The sequence below is a fragment of the Primulina eburnea genome, chromosome 3 (assembly GCF_022965805.1).
Source record: "Primulina eburnea isolate SZY01 chromosome 3, ASM2296580v1, whole genome shotgun sequence".
Lineage (NCBI taxonomy): Eukaryota > Viridiplantae > Streptophyta > Magnoliopsida > Lamiales > Gesneriaceae > Primulina > Primulina eburnea.
The window spans coordinates 19,533,384-19,552,902 of record NC_133103.1 but is presented as its reverse complement, the minus strand read 5'-3'; the positions used below and the strand labels follow the sequence as shown (position 1 = coordinate 19,552,902).

Here is a 19,519-nt window from a genome sequence, read left to right as displayed (position 1 = left end):
AGAGATATATCAACTAAAAAATCTTTGGTGATTGAAATCAAGAGATATAATTATTGTGGTAATCATTTTCTTTTGTCACATGTTTTCTACTATGTTTTATTGACAAAATTTTAACAAAACCACGCTGAATTCTCTGTCAATCATATAAAAGAAAGTGATATATAGATTATATGTAAGTGATTGATTTGATCGATAAATCATTGTAATATTTGTTTCATGTGGATATCAACCCCTCTACCTCATAAATAGAAGTGTTATCCATTCTCTCTCTTCTATTATTAAATTATAACAAATATCTTTATGATAACTTTGTATCAAGTGAGAAAAGAGGTAATTTTGTCTATTTACTTGAAAATACCAAAATTAGTTGCTCTAAAATGCCAGTACTTGATAATATATCATAGATATCGGAAAAGCATAAAACAGATCATAGACATCGACATCGACTTGCCAGTACTTGATAATATATCATAGATATCGGAAAAGCATAAAACAGATCATAGACATCGACTTGATAATATATCATAGATATCCAAATGTTTCAACATATCATAGACATCGACATTCACTACATTTGATTTTGAAACAACATTGATTATACATTTAATCATGAGTTGGTGTTACTACATTTGGATAACTGAATTCCAGTTTTCTACGGAGACCAATACTCGATGTTGGCAACAGCTTATCAAATATCACTGCTACTCGGACCAAGTCTAGTACATGAATTATCCATTGATATACAACATGCTATCCAATTAACCTGCTCGGAAAAAACGATTCCTATAATTTTTCGATTCTAGATGGTGTTCTGTTGATTAAAGAGGTATCACTTTCCGAGGCCAATGGAACAAATCGCGCTTAATGAGGCAACTAGGAGTGACTCACCAATACTAGTAGAAAATATGTTATTGGGGCTTAGATTTTACAGAACCAGTGGCTCCCTTCATTAACAACCATCTGCTACCCCTTACGAGTTCTTCCTTAACCATGAATAGAACAGCAGCTGCTAGAACGCTCTGCACTATTTTCGTGCCCATACCCTTGTAAAAACCATAAAAACCTTCATATCGGATCATCTTCAGTATCGCATCATAGGTACCTGCAAGGTGGTAGAAGCAGCCTCCTGATCAATATAACCAAGCTAATCATTTGCTATTATTAAAGCTTAAATATATTTAATTGAAAAGCATAAAACAGGCTCCATGATATTTCAGGTTCTTTACATCTATAGATGTAAAAGTAAGAAGCTAAAATAACTGCTAAAATTTCCATATTTGAAATTTTAACCCCGAGCAACCGTCCAAGTGCGAATGATACTAAATTACATCTCTTTTCTGGAATCTAAGTTACACCCAAAGTGTGGTGGTGATAATCTCACAAAATTTTGGTGATCGGTTGTGTCGTAGGTTGGTTAGTTTGTTCGATTATGACATGCATAAAATGATAAGAAAGACATCGCATGGAGTTAAGTGGTTCCATCCCTCAGCCTACATAAAATAAATTGGCAGCCATTACCCCCTAAATTTGAAGTATAAACAACATGACTTCAAACAAATTAAAAATTACAAGAGGACAGTTTAAGATGGAATATTAGAATAGTGAGGGAATCAAGACTTTCATGTCACAGAATTATGGGGTGATGCCATTTTTCCTTTGTTATAGGGGCAAGATACCTAGTAGACAGCAATTAACACTGGCAACAATCTTTAGCTGTTTTTAGGGCCACGATGACTTCTTACAGATTAAAAGTTACATGAAGACACATGATAGAAAAAATCGTGGAAATGCACAGTTTGTCATAACTAATTTAGAATTCTAACAAATCATTATGACGTCCATGGATGATGGCTGATAGCATATATATCCAAACATTCTAAGTGCTTGATTCAATTTACATTATTCTATGCACTTCCAAGTAGGTATAGGTTCGTAGTTTTTTACAGATGGGTCACCGGTAAATTTGTCCAAAATACAAAGTTCCACCGAGCCATGCAAAGAAAGCCACTCATACAAACAAACCTCTGTATTGATGCCTTTCATCTCCACCAGTTAATTGTTTTGCTTGAAGTCTTGACTGCAATAAAGCAATTTACATTCCATCATAAAAGTAAAGAAAGCAGCCATCTACCTTGTTGAAAAGTTTAAACTTAAAACACACAAGTAACTTTTTCATCAGACATTGATAATTGGTATGTCATATTTCTATGCTGCACAGTCAGCTCAGACATACAACAGTCATAACCAGAGAAATATTTGTTAAACAGTCCATCTCAAGAAAGGATCTCAGCAGATGACTAAGAACGAGATCAGATAATCAACAAAAATACCTTAACAACCAGAAGAGGATACGTTACAACCGTAGCTCCAAGTTTTGCCAAAGCTCCAAGCAAAAATATCTACCCAAACACGATAATGTTAGAGAAAAATGGTAGAACAAGGTAACTGTAACATTATCCAAGACCATGTTATCAGAAAAATTTCAGCAGCTGTCAAAAAAACTACCTCCAAAGCAGTTACTTCACCGTTATTCTTTCTTTGCTTCTTCAACCTCTTCAATAGAGTCTCATAGATCATAAATTGCATAGAAGGATTGCTTACCTGTGAGAAACAAAAGCAGTTTATCAATATCAACCTCACCAGCACTATGTTAAGTTACATTGTACTTACCATAATCAATGTGGGAAAAACACCTTTCCAAAATCCAAAAACTCCAGCCTCACCATAGACTTCTTGAATCTGTAAAATTAAAATATCAATTAAGAAAAGAACACAGTCATGAGTGGACAAATGATTGGGAAGGGAATCAGAGTATAGTTGAACTAACTTCAAACACTAATGCCTCCCATACCAAACATGTGTTTAGCGCTGATCTAAAATTTTTGGGCTACTATATCTTGAACCAGTTTTATATTTGAAGGAGATTACATATTTTTAGAGACCGAGAAGTAGCATAGTAGGACAGAACACCATTTTCAAGTAGGAGAAAAAGGCCCTGCTAAGGATGATTAATCATTTTGGTAAGCGTAAAAAGTTGTCTCCCTGGGTAAAATGCTCCATTCAACTTCTAATTCAATTTCTAACTTTACCACAAATGACCTACAGCTTTACTCGTACCGTGTGAGCAGTTCCGAAAGGAGGAGGTTCTACTGCATCAAGAATCAGTTCCTCAGAAGATAAAGATTTGGTCTGATTTGGTCGACTTTTATTTGTATAAGTCTGCAAGATATACAACAAATACATTAGATATGCACATATTTTCTTGTAGCTTCATCTCAGCATCTTGATATCTCATTTTACTGTTTCTATCTTTCAGAAGAATAACCTTCCTCTGGTAGTTGCTTTATGGTGCAAGTATCAAATATACACAGAAGCCTATAATTTTCAATTGAAATTCCTATAGGCCATCATGACCAAGATAAACAAATCAAAATTTAAAGGGTGTACAGTCAATAATTTTTCACATATTCATGGTCAAAGTTTCAGAGGTTGCACCATCACCATGTTATGCCTCACAACAATAATATGCAATTAAAATACCAAATGAAGATCAAACACAAAGATGTGTAATATTATATTAAACTAAAATATGAAAACCATAGTACATTGCTCTGTTCGATCTCACTCTCTTTAGCAGAATTCTAGTAACTCACTCAACAAGAAATATAACTGAATGTCTTCTCTATCCGACCCCTCTCATATTTTATATCCTCCCCTCACGTGCTTTTCCGTTCCCTTTCCTAACACAGGGTTCATAACACATCCTGCCTCTTCCAAGTAGCATCTTCCTCTGTTCTTCTTTTCCAACGCACGAGCAGCTGTTTACATAGCTTCCGTTTCATCTGTTTAATGTGTCCAGCCAAAATAAAATCTGGTTCAAAAATAAAGCAGCATCCAATTCACTTGGCAACTTTGTCTCAGCGTAGTTTTTTCCCACTTCTCATTTCAAACATGATACATGAAATACTGGATGCACCTTAGACCCCTCTGGCAACTGTACCTGATAAGCAATTTAACCCACTTTCTCTAAACCCTTGAAAGGTCCATAGTACTTGGCTACAAGCTTCTGAAATACTCTAGCACAAATTGAGTTTTTGCGATGTGGCCGCAACTTTAAATATACCATAACCCCCACTCTTGGAAACGAAGCTCCTAGCGACTTTTGTTAGCATACTTAATCATATGCTGTTGAGCCTGCTCAAGATTTACACATGAGTTGTCTCAAAAGGTAATCTCTATCCAACAAGGCTTGCGAGACCACTGCCACCACTATTCCCCAGGTAGGGATCGAATTAAAGTAGACGATTTTCGCCCATAGACAACATCAAAAGGTGACATTCCTGCAGAAGTTTGATATGAGGTGTTGGACCAGTACTCGGCCCAATTTTGCCACTGGCCTAATTTTCAGGCTGCTGAGAACAGAAACAACGCAAATAAGTCTCGACACACTTGTCCAATGCTAAACTTTGGCAGGCCGTTTCAGGTGGAATGCAGTACTCATTTTTCGTCGGGTACCCTGCAGCCTAAAAAGTTCAGACCATAAAAAACTCATAAACACAGCATGTCACTTACGATCGTCTTTTGTATTCCATGCAATTTAACCACATTTCTTATAAAGGTTTCAGCCACTTAACTAGCTATATAAGGGTGTTTATGTAGGAGGAAGTGCGCATGTTTGGACAATCTATCGACATCATAACCTTTCGACTTTGGCAGCCCGGTAGTAAAATCCATAGCTGAATATTCCCAAACTGCTTCTGGAATAGCTAATGGTTGCAGCAATCCTGCGGGCGTGGCAGCTTCATACTTTTGTTTTTGACACACCACGCGCTCAGCCACAAACTTAAACACATCTCTCTTCATTTCTAGCCAAACAAATTGCTTGCAACCCTTAGATATGTTCGAAGAGCTCCCGAATGTCCCCCCACTGGAGTGGCAAGAAATTCAATCAACTTTGAATGTTCAAACCCATGGCGATGCCCGAGGAACTACCGACCTTCCTTTATACGACAAACACCCATTGACTAAAGAGTAACGATTGGTACTGCCATCAGTCATACTCAGTTTTTGTATGACTTGACGCAGCTCTGGATCATTATACACAGCCTCCTTGTTTTCCTCTATTTCCATCCACTCCGCTTTTGTTAATGCATTCAATCCCCGTTTCCTCCCTTCGTGATAACGCATCAGCCGCCCGATTATCTGCCCCACCTTGTGTTTTATCTCAAACTCATAACCAAGTATATTTGCCAACCAATATTGCCAGTCTGAAGTGGATATTCGTTGTTGCAACAGATTCCTTAAGGGCTTGTGGTTGGTCATCCCCAGAAACTTACGTCCCAAAAGGTAAAGTCGCCAATTTTGGACTGCTAAAACCAATGCCATTAACTCCCTTTCATAAGTAGACTTGGCTAACGCTCGGTCGGCCAATGCCTTACTATCATGAGTGATAGGCCTACCGTCTTGAGATAGCACTGCTACTAAGCTCACCACTCAGGCGTCGCATTCTACCACAAATTTTTTACCTAAGTCAAGCATTTTCAGAAGTGGTGCAGTGCTAAGAGCTCGCTTTAACAACTCAAACGCCTCTTGGACCTTAACATTCCAAGCAACATGATTCTTCTTCAATTGTTATGTTAAAAGAGCTATCCTGCCATAGTCCTTAATAAATTTTCTATAACATCCAGTCAACCCAAGGAACCCCCTCTACCCTCTTGAGTTTTGTGGCTGCGGCCAATGGACCACACTTTCAATCTTCATTGGATCCACTTCCACACCATGAGCTGTGATAATATGTCCCAAATATTCAACCGGAGTGGATATTTGTTGTTGCATCAAGAGCTTGTGGTTGGCTATCACCAAAAACTTACGTCCCAAAAGACAATGTTGCCAATGTTGGACTGCTAAAATCAATGCCATTAACTCCCTTTCATAGGTAGACTTGTCTAACGCTCGGTCGGCCAATGACTTGCTATCTTGAGCGATAGACCTATAGTCTTGAGATAACACTGCCCCTAAGCTCCCCACTTATGCGTCGTATTCTACAACAAATTCTTTACCAAAGTCAGGCATTTTCAGAACTGGTGCAGTGCTAAGAGCTCGCTTTAACACCTCAAATACCTCTTGGGCCTTAACATTCCAAGCAACATGATTCTTCTTCAATTGTTCTGTCCAAAGACAGGCTATCCTGCCATAGTCCTCCATAAATTTTCTATAATATCCAGTCAACCCGCGGCCAATGGACCACACTTTCAATCTTCATTGGATCTACTTCCACACCATGAGCTGTGATAATATGTCCTAAATGTTCAACCTGACCCAATCCAAACTCCCTTTTTCTTATTCAAGACCAGCCTCTTAATCCGCAATACTTCCAGCACCATTTCCACATGCTTCACATGTTCCTCCCAACTGCTACTATAAATCAGAATGTCGTCAAAAAGAACTAGAACAAAGTTCCGCAAATAAGGGCGAAATAACTCATTCATCGTTGCTTGAAATGTGGCAAGGGCTTTTTTAGCCCAAAGGGCATAACCAATAACTCAGTGACCTTCATGTGCCCTGAACGCTGTTTAATGCATGTCATTGGCTTGGACTCAAATCTGGTGATATCCCGATTTAAGATCCAACTTGGTAAAATGTGCAGCCCCATGCAACTCATCAAATAACTCCTGGAATTGGATACTTATCTGAAACTGTGATGTCGTTCAACCCTTGGTAGTCTACACAAAAATGGCAACTACCATCTTTCTTTTTAACTAGTATAACAGGGCTTGAGTACGGACTTTTGTCGGCCTGTATCACACCAGATTTCTGCTAAACCATACATTCAATTTCATCTTCTTGATGGAGGTCGTAGCGATATGGGCTAAACAACATAGTATATCCTCCCTCACGTGTTTTTCCCTTCCCCTTCCTAATATACACATTTATAATCTTGGGCTTGGGCTTGGGCTTGGGCTTGGGCTTGGCTTGGGCTTGAGCTTGGGCTTGGGCTTGGGCTTGGGCTTGGGCTTGGGCTTGGGCTTGGGCCTTACTTTGTCAATAGTAATGGGTCCATTGAATCTCGAATGACTGGACCCAATGGGTCTGGGTTCGTAACACACCAGTTTCAGGATCCATTTGGAATCATGATAGGATGACATTAAACGAAACTAAGTTATTGTAGCTGAGCATAGAACAAAAGTTTTAATCGATTGTGCAATGTGAAGAAGCTCATGCGCATTTGTGGCATCAACAAAAAAGTAGAAGAAACAGCAGCAACCACCCCACCAGCAGACCTGCTGGAAGCTTCCAATCAGCAGCAGCTCTCCACCTGACTGACTTTACTAAAAAATTAAGTTTGACTTCACCAGGATCTTCTGGATATCATTCTAAACAACTCATTATGTATGTAACAGCTTTTAAAGCTTGAAGCTGGAGGTTTCGTCAAAGGTTTCTCGAGTATCATAAGACTGCAGGAAATACTTATGAAACTATGCCGAGCACATAAAAACTCAAGGAAAGTGCGTGATCATCCTAGTAATTCAGGAAAGAACTTCTACAAGGTGAGTTTTTTTACAATGAAAACAAGTCCTATGATTGGGATAAACTACCATTTAGTTCTCCGATATTATCGATTTTATTTTGGAATATTAACAAACATGTGAAGATACTTATTCCACGTCGAAAATAAAAGGCAACAAGGACTAACAAATGGGACTGCAAAAAGAATTCTACAAAAATCCCCATAATATACTTCCAAACAAAAAGAATCCAGAAATATCAAGATTTCAAATACTTAGAACATTTTAATCACCGGTTACAAATAAATTATGAAGTAAAACATTAATTCATCCAGATCTTTACCTGCATGCGGGTCACAACCACCCAAATAGGATTTGTAAGCAGCACATTTACACACCTGGAGGAAAGGAAAAGCTGTAAATATCATTGATTGGCATATTCAAATAAGATCTATCTCCAGAATACATTAAAGAGGAAGAAACTTAAAGATGAGTTTCATCTAATTGCATTTATACATGCAAAAAAGGCATAATCATCGGTAGAACATTGTATATGGTAAAGAATGAAATAACAAGATTTTTACATAAAAGCATTTTTTTCTGCTAATGATAATAATTAAAGAAAGGGTAAAAATGTCTTGGCACTTCCAACTGTCCAAGCAGAAAAAGAGATCGATGTTTTGTTACATAGTTGGTCCAGCAGCATGTCATACATTCAGTTGATTCTCCCAAATGAAATAAAGAGTGATGGCAAGGAACACAATGGATATATGTCATATGAGTAAATATAAGGCCAAATGATATAATTAGTGATGTTTTCTTAAAGCCAAGCATCAGCTACTATTGAGTAACGCCTGAAGTATAATCCTGCTCTGAGGAAGCTAAGAGAAATGAGTGTGCAAATCATAATAATTATTGAGAAGACAATTTCTGCACTAAGCCAAGAAGTGTACATTGAAAAACTATATGGCATGCTATTATACATTGACAAAAATAAAACCACTGTATCATAATCATAAGAAGACACTTGACAAAATCTTTTGAATTGCAATTGTGCCATGCTTGCCAGTGAATTCCTCTTCTTTTGTAATATTATGATCGAGTTTAAAAACACCCAGAAAATCTTGCACTAAAGATAGGAATCAGTAGGATGCTGTATCCATGGAACAAAAGGAATGTCTATTTAAAATTTTGAGCTTCAAATTTTTTTTAATATGATTGTTTTTATATGTTGGAGAAAAATATGATTCTACAATAATATATTATGTCAATTGTAAAACACATAATATTTATACATTTAACATTTCCGCCGAAGAAAATGGGTCCAATTTTCTCTTCACAAGGGGAAAAAAAAAATGATGCTTAACCCTGCAAAAATTAATGTACATAGATTACATAACAGGGGTGGAGAAATTGAAATTGAAGTAACATAGTTCAAGGATCACCAAGCTTGGATTCAAATGAGCTTGACCCTATCCTCACACAGAAAATACCCATAAGCGCCTCCACAACACTGACCGACTGGTGTGGCACAAAATTTAAAGAAATGGCATTTGTATGAGGAACAGAAAACTAAATTACAACCGCTGCCCCAAGAAAAAGTACGGTGGAGGTAATCATTATAAGGTCAATGCTACAAAGAGTAACTATCAACTATAAAATCTTGTAAAACTATAGTCTTTTATTTATTAGCATCAAATGTATCAAAAGTATTCCTCGGACTAGTGTTTACCCTGATAGAGCAGCCACCATAAGTGAGGAGAGCATTCCAACTGATCCATCACCAACACCTTTCCTCTTACGTTCAAGAGCAGTGGCTTCTGCCTTGTTCCTGAATATTTGATAGAAATAATAGTAAACACCCTGTACCATAAAAGGTGTAATTATATAAGAAATCCGACATTTGGACCACTTAGGGTGTATATAGCTTTAAGGAAATTTAGATAAGAGTCATAAGACAGAGATGGGATAACAGAGAAAAAAATTAGATAAGTAATGTTTCTTTGCATTTCCGGAACATTTTCACTTTCATTCCTTAGTCACAGTATGATCCAGGGCTTACAGTACTGTATTAGATTTCAGAAGTAAGGTCGTGGGTGTGAATGTCACTATACAGTTTGCATGAATCTATTTTTTTAGCATGTAGCAGGTCCACATTCCATAAGTTAATGTCAGATTTGAGTTTTCTTTAGTGGAACTGTGGAAATTCACAATCTCGGTGTTAAAAAGAGGTCGTCAATATGGGTCACCAATGAGTTTGTCAAAGAGAGAAAAAAATGGATAAGAGAATGGATATGCGGACTCCAAATGGTTGCTGAATAACACTATTAGCTAGAAAGCAAAGCTTGTCACTGATAGCCGCTACTTAGATAAAACCAAAAGGAGAATGCAATGGAAATAATCATGAACTGAAAGATGGTCCAGTTAATGATAATTGTTAGTCTTAGCAGCTAGGGAATGGCTTTTTAAATTCAACTTAATTTCTGAAACAAAGACTGTTCTAAGCAATAGGCGTAAAAGGAAAAATGAGCTCACGATCCACGTGATTTATTTAAGATAAGTGTGATGGGTTAACCAAAAACTTCTGGTGCTCAACTGACAAGTTCCAACCAGTTGCAACCACCTGAACATTATCTACTCAACTTTATTTATTTGAGAGAGCTTATAGTTGATAACGAGAAGTCACCAATTAATTTTTTACTAATTTCTAATAAAGACAAGATCCAGTAAATTTCAGTTGAATCACGATATCTTCGTGCCTAGTTTAGATACTGCTCTTTGACTTCTGAGCAATATATGGTCTCATCATGTGTTTCATAGTTTATATTATATATAGTCTCATCATGTGTGATACATGGCATGTCCAAAGATTTTATTTCAAGATTATTAATTTTTAAAAAAATCAGTATTACAGTGGGCCCCATTCCTCCTACATAGCATGATTTTATACTACACTGGAGTGTTACTCTCAGTGTATTTTGTACAAGATGTCCGCGCGACATCTAGGACAAAACAAAAAAAGTATTGATGGACCTCACATTTTTTATTTTTTATTCAGATGTTCGTGCGAACATTTTGTGTAAAAAAAATACCTCGAGTAGACCTCCCGGTGCAGCATAGAATTACACCCTCCATAACATACTACTCATGAAATGCTTCTGTCGGTATAGCATATAGACCTCATCACCCACCAACACTTAGTAACTTTAGAATACTAGCCTGCCTATCTTTCTATTCAAAATTATTAACAAACACCAAATAATAAGATGCAGATGATATGTAACAGTCTTAATTGACACATTTTCCGATATAGGGACCACGTGCCCCTGCTGCTGTTAAACAGAATATGCTATAGTATTTTGCTTTAATTCCATCGGAACATCACTCTATTTCTTCGTCAACGAGAACAAAAAGATAACTAATGCGATCCTGATGAAATGGATGAGTAGGTTCTGGTGCTCCACCGGATCAAATCAATGATGTTGTTCAGGAAAATTAGCAAAGTAGATGAATTTGTGAGCTATAGGTTCCATTGTGACCTGCAGACAAATAGATGAACTCGTGAATGGGCGCCGGAAAGGTGTCCGGCGTGGTCACTCTGATACTTAAGTCAGCAGGTTGAGCATGAAGAACACAAGTGATATATGTGAGGATATATGTAAATGCCAAGAGCTTAGAAGCACCAAAATTCGGTGCCTCAAATGTAAACCATACCTGCTATTTATAGGAAGGAAAATCAAGGATTACCTCGATTTGTGCGTACACCTACGACTCATAGCCTTTGATGTTGACTTCCTGTCAAGCCACCCTACATCTGATAGCTTTTCTGACACGCCAAACCCCTGTAGTTCTGACAGATAAGATAGCACCCGAGTGCAGCACTGTTATCGAGGTAGCCCAGGTGATAAGCTTCTCGGGAGATGGCTTGAGAGCCCGGGCATCTGCTTGCTCGGGCATAATATGTCTCGGGCATTCACCTGCCCGGCTTCTAAAGAATCCATCCTGCAGATTAACCCAGATACGGGCTAATCCACTTAGCATCCATGACCCGAGCTATCCCAAAGATATCATCACTCCCTCCTTAAATAGTCGGGCTAGAGTCATACTCGCTGTCCAGATTAGTCTTGTGTGCCCGGTCATGGACTTCAATAGAAAAATTATCAATTCCAGACTATAAAAGCATCGGAGGCTTCAAATATCCCAGAGATGGGATGAGGTGTCGGGGCCTTAAGTCTCCCGGGCTAGAGATAAAATGCCAGGACCTCATGTCTCCTGGACTTGGTGGATGACTAGGGTACGAGCCATGCGCCTAATAAATGGTCGAGGTGCGGAGCCTCGAGCCAGGGTGTAGTGCCCTGGGCTTATCAATAACCAAGGTGCGGAGCCTTGGGCCGGGGAGCATGTCCAGGACTTGAGAATGGTCGAGGTGCGAAGCACCGAACCAGGGTGTAGTGCCCTTGGCTTAATGAGCAACCAGGGTATGGAGCCTTGGGCCTTGGAGTGGTCGAGGTGCGGAGCCCCAAGCCAGGGTACGGAGCCCTGGACTTAATGAACAACAAGGGTACCGAGCCTCGGGTCTTGGAGTGGTCGAGGTGCGAAGCCCCGGGCCAGGGTACGGAGCCCTGGACTTAATGAGCAACCAGGGTACGGAGTCCCAGGTCTTGGAGTGGTCGAGGTGCGGAGCCCCGGGCCAGGGTACGGAGCCCTGGACTTAATGAGCAACCAGGGTACGGAGTCCCAGGTCTTGGAGTGGTCGAGGTGCGGAGCCTCGAGCCAAGGTACGGAGCCCTGTACTTAACGAGCAACCAGGGTACGGAGCCCTGGGTCTTGGAGTGGTCGAGGTGCGGAGCCCCGACCCAGGGTACGGAGCCCTGGACTTAATGAGCAACCAGAGTATGGAGCCCTGGGTCTTGGAGTGGTCGAGGTGCGGAGCCTCGAGCCAGGGTACGGAGCCCTGGGTCTTGGAGTGGTCGAGGTGCGGAGCCCCGAGCCAGGGTATGGAGCCCTGGACTTAATGAGCAACCAGGGTACGTAGCTCTGGGTCTTGGAGTGGTCGAGGTGCGGAGCCTCGAGCCAGGGTACGGAGCCCTGGACTTACAAGAATGTGTCGGGCCTCGTATCTCCGAGACTTACAAAAAGGTGTCGGGGCCTCATACCTCCCGGACTTTAAATAAGAGTGTCGGGGCTCACTCCCGGACTTTCAATAAGAGTGTCGGGGCCTCATGTCTCCCGGACATTCAATAAGAATGTCGGGGCCTCATGTCTCTCGAACTTTCAATATTATGTCGGGGCCTCATGTCTCCCGGACTTTAGATAGGTGCCGGGGCCTCGTACCTCCCGGACTTAAAAAATTTTGCTTCTCGTGACTAATATAGTTGTATGCTATTGAGTGCATAGCAAATGCTCTTCCACACCAATCCGGGATAGCTGCTGAGCTTTGAGCCCATATAAGATCTGAATGCCGAGCTGGTCGGACTTATGTTTGTCAAGCGGAGTTGGGCTTACTGAGATTCCGAGCAAGGTCGGACTTATTTTTGAATGGAAACCATATCTACGCCTTGAGCTCAATTTACCAAAGACGGCGCCAATGATGCGATCCTTATGAAATGGATGAGCAGGTTCGGGTGCTCCACTGGATCAAATCAATTATGTTGTTCAGGAAAATGAGCAAAGTAGATGAATTTGTGAGCTATAGCTTCCATTGTGACCTGCAGACAAGGAGATGAACTCGTGAATAGGCGCCAGCGAGGTGTCCGGCGTGGCCACTCCGATGCTTAAGTCAGCAGGTTGAAGATGAAGAACACAAGTGATATATGTGAGGATATATGTAAATGTCAAGAGCTTAGAAGCACCAAAATTCGGTGCCTCAAATGTAAACCATACCTGCTATTTATAGGAAGGAAAATCAAGGATTACCTCGATTTGGGCGTACACCTACCAGTCATAGCCTTTGATGTTGACTTCCTATCAAGCCACCCTACATCTGATAGCTTTTCTGACACGCCAAACCCCTGTATAGGGTTGAGCATTCGATCAATTCGGTTACCGACCGAACCGAATTAGTCATAACCGAACCGAACCGAACCGAAATATTTAGCCATAACCGAACCGATCAAATTAATTTTCATAACCGATGAAAACCGAATCGAATTAAAATCGGTTAATTCGGTCGGTTAACTTTAATTATATATGTAATTTTTTTTAACACTACAGTTTACACAAATGCATAAAAACATAAATTCTTACACATCACAGATGTATAAGTTTTATTTGAACACAATTAATACATGTTATATCGATTTTAAAATTAAAATATTTATAAAAATTGATAAATAAAAAAAATTATTAATAATAATATTTATTATATCGGTTAATTCGGTTAACCGATTTCAAAATTTTGAAAACCGTAACCGAACCGAATTAACCGATATAACCGAATTTTTTTTATTTGAAAACCGAATTTCCGAAAAAACCGAACCGAATTTTCGAATTGACTCGGTTCGGTCGGTTAATTCGGTTTAACCGAAATCTTGCTCACACCTACCCCTGTAGTTCTGACAGATAAGATACCACTCGAGTGCGGCACTGTTATCGAGGTAGCCCGAGTGATAAGCTTCTCGGGAGATGGCTTGAGAGCCCGGGCATCTGCTTGCTCAGGGAGAATATGTCTCGGGCATTCACCTGCCCGACTTCTAAAGAATCCATCCTACAGATTAACCCAGATATGGGCTTATCCACTTAGCATTCATGACCCGAGCTATCCCAAGAGTATCAATAACATATTTTTTACATAACATTTTCGATTACACCTCAGAGCACATCACCTTAAGCATCAAAATAATTCAAGTCGTACAATTTATCCAAGCAAAATACATTTTCATCAAGAAATTTTACTACGGTAAAAAGTATGCCGCTTGGCATTGCTATGAGATATTTACCAACAATAGATCCAAAATCAAGTTTTTGAATTAAACATAGTCGTGGTTATTATTGAAACTCTAAAACTTAATTCAACTAACTAGTTAGCGGAACAAACAATAAAGCCTCGCATTAAATGAAAATACAACCAAGAAAGAAAAAGCTCGCCTGCGACGCAGCGGTGCCGACTAGCGACGGAGCTAGTCCTCCATACAACCGATCCCACCCTTCGTGCTTAACAACCTACAGTATAATCCAAATCAAACCAAATGCATTACGTAGGAGAAAAGAAAATAAAAGGACAAAATCCCATTCAAATTGCAAAATTTCAGATAAAATTAAACACACGAAACACCTGATACATTTGCGCTACAGTCCCCACGCTCTTTCTCTCTTTTTTCGGATCTCTCTCCGTTTGTTGCCGAGTATTCACCTAACACAATCACAGATCAACACACACTTGTCTTGGCAAAACGGCAAAAAAAAAAAAAAAAAATCGCCAACGATCATAGCAAAAAAATTATGGATCAAAGCAAATACTAATAGAAAAATGAAGAAAATCGTACAGTCTGTAGAGGAAAAGTAATGAGCTGAGCGATGATGCCGCCGCCGGCGCCGGCGAGGCCGTTGATCACAGCCTCCGACATAATTTCTCTCAAATTTCCTGTTAGCTTTTCGAATTTTGGGAAGAAAGAGAAATGACTCCAAACTGAGTTGGCCAACGCACAATTGCGCGTGGAATATTAAGAAATTAACGCCGTTATCCCCTGATCAGTTAGACAACTAACGGCGCTAATCACCGTTATCCATAATTCTTACCATAACCATGTCGACAAAATTTGAACGTTGATCACTTGATTAAATTTAATTCTAAACTTTTGTCAGTAAATTATTACGGTTTATTGAGTCCACTTTACTATCTCTCTTATACAAGATAAAATTATAACCTAAAACATAGAGTACATCGAACTTAGGGGTGTCAAAAATTAACTCAATTCATCAATACAACTCGTATTGATCCGAATAATACCAAGTCGGGGTTAAAAGTTTTTTAGTTCAGGTCAGACGCGAAAGCTGACTTGAAATTTTTTTGAATTTGGGTTGACCTGAGTTAAGAATCAGTCGACTCGTCAACCAAAACTCACTCTACATGTTTAGAGAATTTTTTGTGTATTTATATTAATTTATTTGTATAATGTATGATAAAAATTGCAACTCACTCGACATGTTTAGAGAATTATTTTATTAAAATAAAAAATCCATTAATATCATATAGAAAAAAAATTAATCGGGGTGGTCAAGTTGGTCGGGTCGATCGGGTTCGAGTTCGAGTCTAGAGTTTGCAGGTTGTTCTGAAATCGATTTCACAATATCATTGCTTCAACTCGAACAAAGTCCATCCGACTCATCCAAATTAAAACCCCTAATAGGGATGAACACAAATAACTCAAATTATTACAAATATATTTTATAAAAAAAATTCATTTGAAGCAACATAACCATTAAATTTTAATATATTTCTAAATTAGCATTGGTCACTTTAATTTCCAAAAATCTATCTTTTATTAAAATATTGTTATTAAGCACAATATCTTCAAATAATTATCATATTAGATATTTTTTTTTCAAATGTACAATCGTGTTGTACATTTGAAAAATAAATATTTATTTATATATTTCATGATATCATAACAAAAGTAATGTATTGAATTTCTATAAATTAGAAGTTGGTTTGATCCAGCTAACTAATAATATAGCAATCGAATGTGGAAAATAGGCTACGTATGTTTCTAAAAATATTTTAGTAATTGTGTATCTCTATTTTTAATTTTTGAGTATAATTATACTATTTAAGTACATGAATACAAGTTATATTTTAAAGATTCATGTTTGATATCATTTGCTTATATTTTTAATTTAAACTTTATATTACATCGATTATTTTAGTTGTATGTGACTCAAAATTTTCAAATTCATAATATCTAAAGTGTTATATTTTGTTCCCTATTCGTATAGCTAACTCTTATTTCTTAACAATCTTCTTCTTAATAATGGAACAATTTGTAAATAAAAAAATAAAAAGATGTTGGCTTTGATGAAAGGAATGGTTAAGCATGAAAAATAAAATTTAAATTGATTTTCATATTGTAATGCCCGAGAATTTGATTACTGTAATCTGAAATGATTTGGGTATAATTACGTAATCTGAGATTAATCTGAAATGATTTATGGATTAATTAATGTCATATAAGGGACACGTTGGAATTGGATTTTGAATTATGAGGAAGCCGGGCGTCGGTGCAAGACAAATAGGAATTTTGTACAGAGCTCGTGGCGCCCGAGCGGTAGAAAGAGACCGCCCGAGCGCCAATGCACCATAGATGTGGATTTTGGACAGAAAGTCTGGCGCTCGAGCGGTAGAAATTTACCGCCCGAGCGCCAGTGTTCCATAAGAACATCACTCGGACAGAACATGTGGCGCCCGAGCGGTAGAATATTACCGCCCGAGCGCCAGTGTGTGATAAGGAAAGACTTCGGACAGAAACTGCCGCGCTCGAGCGGTAGTTTCTTACCGCCCGAGCGCGAGTCATGCAGAACGATAACAAGCCACGTTTCTACCATGCACGAGGTGTATACATATATATATACACACATATCATTCGTAGACATTTTCAAAGAATTGAAGAAAGGGCCGAGGAAGCTTCGCGAAAATCCTTACGCCTTTTTATTTCAATCCGCCCGTCTGATTTTGAATCCGAGTACGGTATCGTGTTCCTAGTGACGACAGCTACAATTGGACGTAAGTTTTGCTACGTTTTGACATGTTTTGAAATTAGACTATTGTCAGAATTGAATAGGATTCATATATGATGTTCTTGTCATGTTAGACATCATAGAATCGAAATCAGATTGAGAAACAGATTGATTCTGTAATTGTTATGATTTTTGGAGTCGATTTGATTGAGAACTCATATCAGATATGTATTGTTATTAAGATTATGACTGGTATCGATGTTGATTATGAGTTCTGGTATTATATCTGTGATGTTCGGACTGACGGGTTTATCGAGACTGTATTGTTATACCGTTGAAACATCAGTTAATTGATATTGATCAGATTCTGTAGTGATTTCGATTATATCGTGATATCGTCGATATGGATTAGATTGTGTCTTGACTTGACATTGATCAGATTATGTGTTGATCCGAATATTGATCAGAACAGGTATTGAATTGAGTTGTTTACTGATACTATATCTGTTCGATATTGTTATTACCAGATTGGGAATGGACCGAGATAGAGTCGGGACTTCTTCTTCTTCTGAGCGAGAAGATAAAGGTATAAATTAATGTTGAGTTGGGATTGCACAACTTGAGTGAGGTTTGACTCGAGTTTCCCTAAATCACATACTTTATTTTATTGCATTGTTATTTGCAATTGAATACGATTGATATTTTTGGTCTATGGATTTATAGACAATGTATGTCTTGAATCATAAGCGGATATGCTTAGTCGTAGACATTTCATCTTGTGACAGAAGGGCCGGATAGTGAGGACTCGTCACTGGCCCATTGCACTTTGTCACAGGACAAGATATTGGTGATAGGACCACAGTCCATGACGGATAGGTCAGGACACTGGATGTTTGGTTATATCGACGTGGATAGAACTGGAGTCTTTTCTATTACTGTTGGTCGATATAGGAATACCACATCTGGAAACCGGGATCCCTAGGCTAGGATTGAGTCTAGTCTAAAACGTGGAGTCACGAGTCTGAGTGACGATTATATTGATTTATATTATTGATGTTGATTATGTTCCTGAATATGGTTCATGTTCCTTGCTGTTCCTGATATTGGTACATGTTTAGAATAGGAGTTATTCTTGGTATTGATTATGTTCCTGATATTGATACATGCTTAGAATAGAATTTATTCTGGATATTGAATTATGTTCCGGATTACGGTACATGTATAGAATATGATTTATTCTTGTAATGGATTTATATCATGATTTTGATATATGATAGGATTTTCTGTTATATGCTTTTATATTGTTTATATGATGGCATGTATACATGATTTATACTGGGATATTTATATCTCACCGGAGTTATCCGGCTGTTGTCTTGTTTGTTGTCTTGTTTGTATGTGTGCATGGCAACAGGTGGGCTAGGATCAGGGTCTAGAAGAGTACGAGGCTGGATTAGATAGCGTGGAGATCCGGGCTTTGAAGCAACTTAGGATTCAGCACTGACTTGTAGTTGAACCTAGTCGGATTATTGTAGATTATACAATAATTGTATGTTATGTTTAATATGTAATTTGAATTTAATTACATTGCGTTTCCGCTGTATAAATTAAAAAAAAAAAATTAGACCCTGTTTATACTAATTGATTAATTAGTCGTAATTATGATTTAGAACGTGATTAGCGTCCGGGTCCCCACAACAGGTGGTATCAGAGCCTTAGGTTTCAGAGCTGTAGGTCCTTGAACTATAGGTTCCTTAGCACTGAGATAGAGAAGAGTGAGCGGGGTAGAATGAGTTTTCTTTCCTTACATTGTTATGCTAGCATGATATTATGCTTTACTGCCTGGATTTATATGGCATATGATTGAATATAATGTTGAAATTACATTGTAGATGCTAAGATTTCAGTATGTTTTACTGGATATTAAGTTACATGTTACCTGAATATCTGAGTTGATTTGGTAATATGTATTATTTGAAACTGAATCAGAACCAATTCTTGATCAGAGGTAAGCTGATCAGGATTGTGATTGAGACGGATTTGTCTCTTGTTACTACTAACGTCTGTGATTATCAGATATTCATCCTAGAAGGATTCCAGAAAGGGGTAGTACATCGTATGATCAGATGGATGTGTCTGAAACTCTGATGGAAACACAGATGATAAGGTTTCAGTCGTTTCAACCACCGATTTTGAGGGGTGTTGAGGCACCAGCTGATTGTGAGACTTGCTTGGAGGAGATTGAAATGCTGTTTGAATTTCTGGGATTCACAGATGAGTGCATAATTAAACTGGTTGGGAATCAACTACGGGAAGTCGCTAGGAGTTGGTGGCTGATAACC

General features: G+C 38.5%; 1 protein-coding gene across 2 annotated transcripts; it reads right to left on the bottom strand.

The window, feature by feature from the left end:
* Window positions 1-543: 543 nt before the first annotated feature.
* Window positions 544-15,156, bottom strand: LOC140827216 (peroxisomal nicotinamide adenine dinucleotide carrier-like). 2 transcript variants are annotated; one of them, XM_073189844.1, is made up of 12 exons: window positions 14,990-15,156; window positions 14,779-14,856; window positions 14,592-14,666; window positions 9,238-9,368; window positions 7,849-7,903; window positions 3,118-3,219; window positions 2,671-2,739; window positions 2,506-2,601; window positions 2,331-2,399; window positions 2,023-2,077; window positions 889-1,102; window positions 544-763 (listed from the first exon to the last, which is right to left on the bottom strand). In XM_073189844.1, the coding sequence occupies exons 1-11, from the start codon at window positions 15,068-15,070 to the stop codon at window positions 909-911; spliced, it is 1,005 nt and encodes a 334-aa protein (XP_073045945.1). In that variant the 5' UTR covers window positions 15,071-15,156; the 3' UTR covers window positions 544-763; window positions 889-908. The 2 variants fall into 2 exon arrangements, with proteins under 2 accessions (XP_073045945.1, XP_073045944.1); XM_073189843.1 differs by lacking the exon at window positions 544-763 and having other exon boundaries at window positions 789-1,102; window positions 14,990-15,155.
* Between the last annotated feature and the right edge of the window lie 4,363 nt (window positions 15,157-19,519).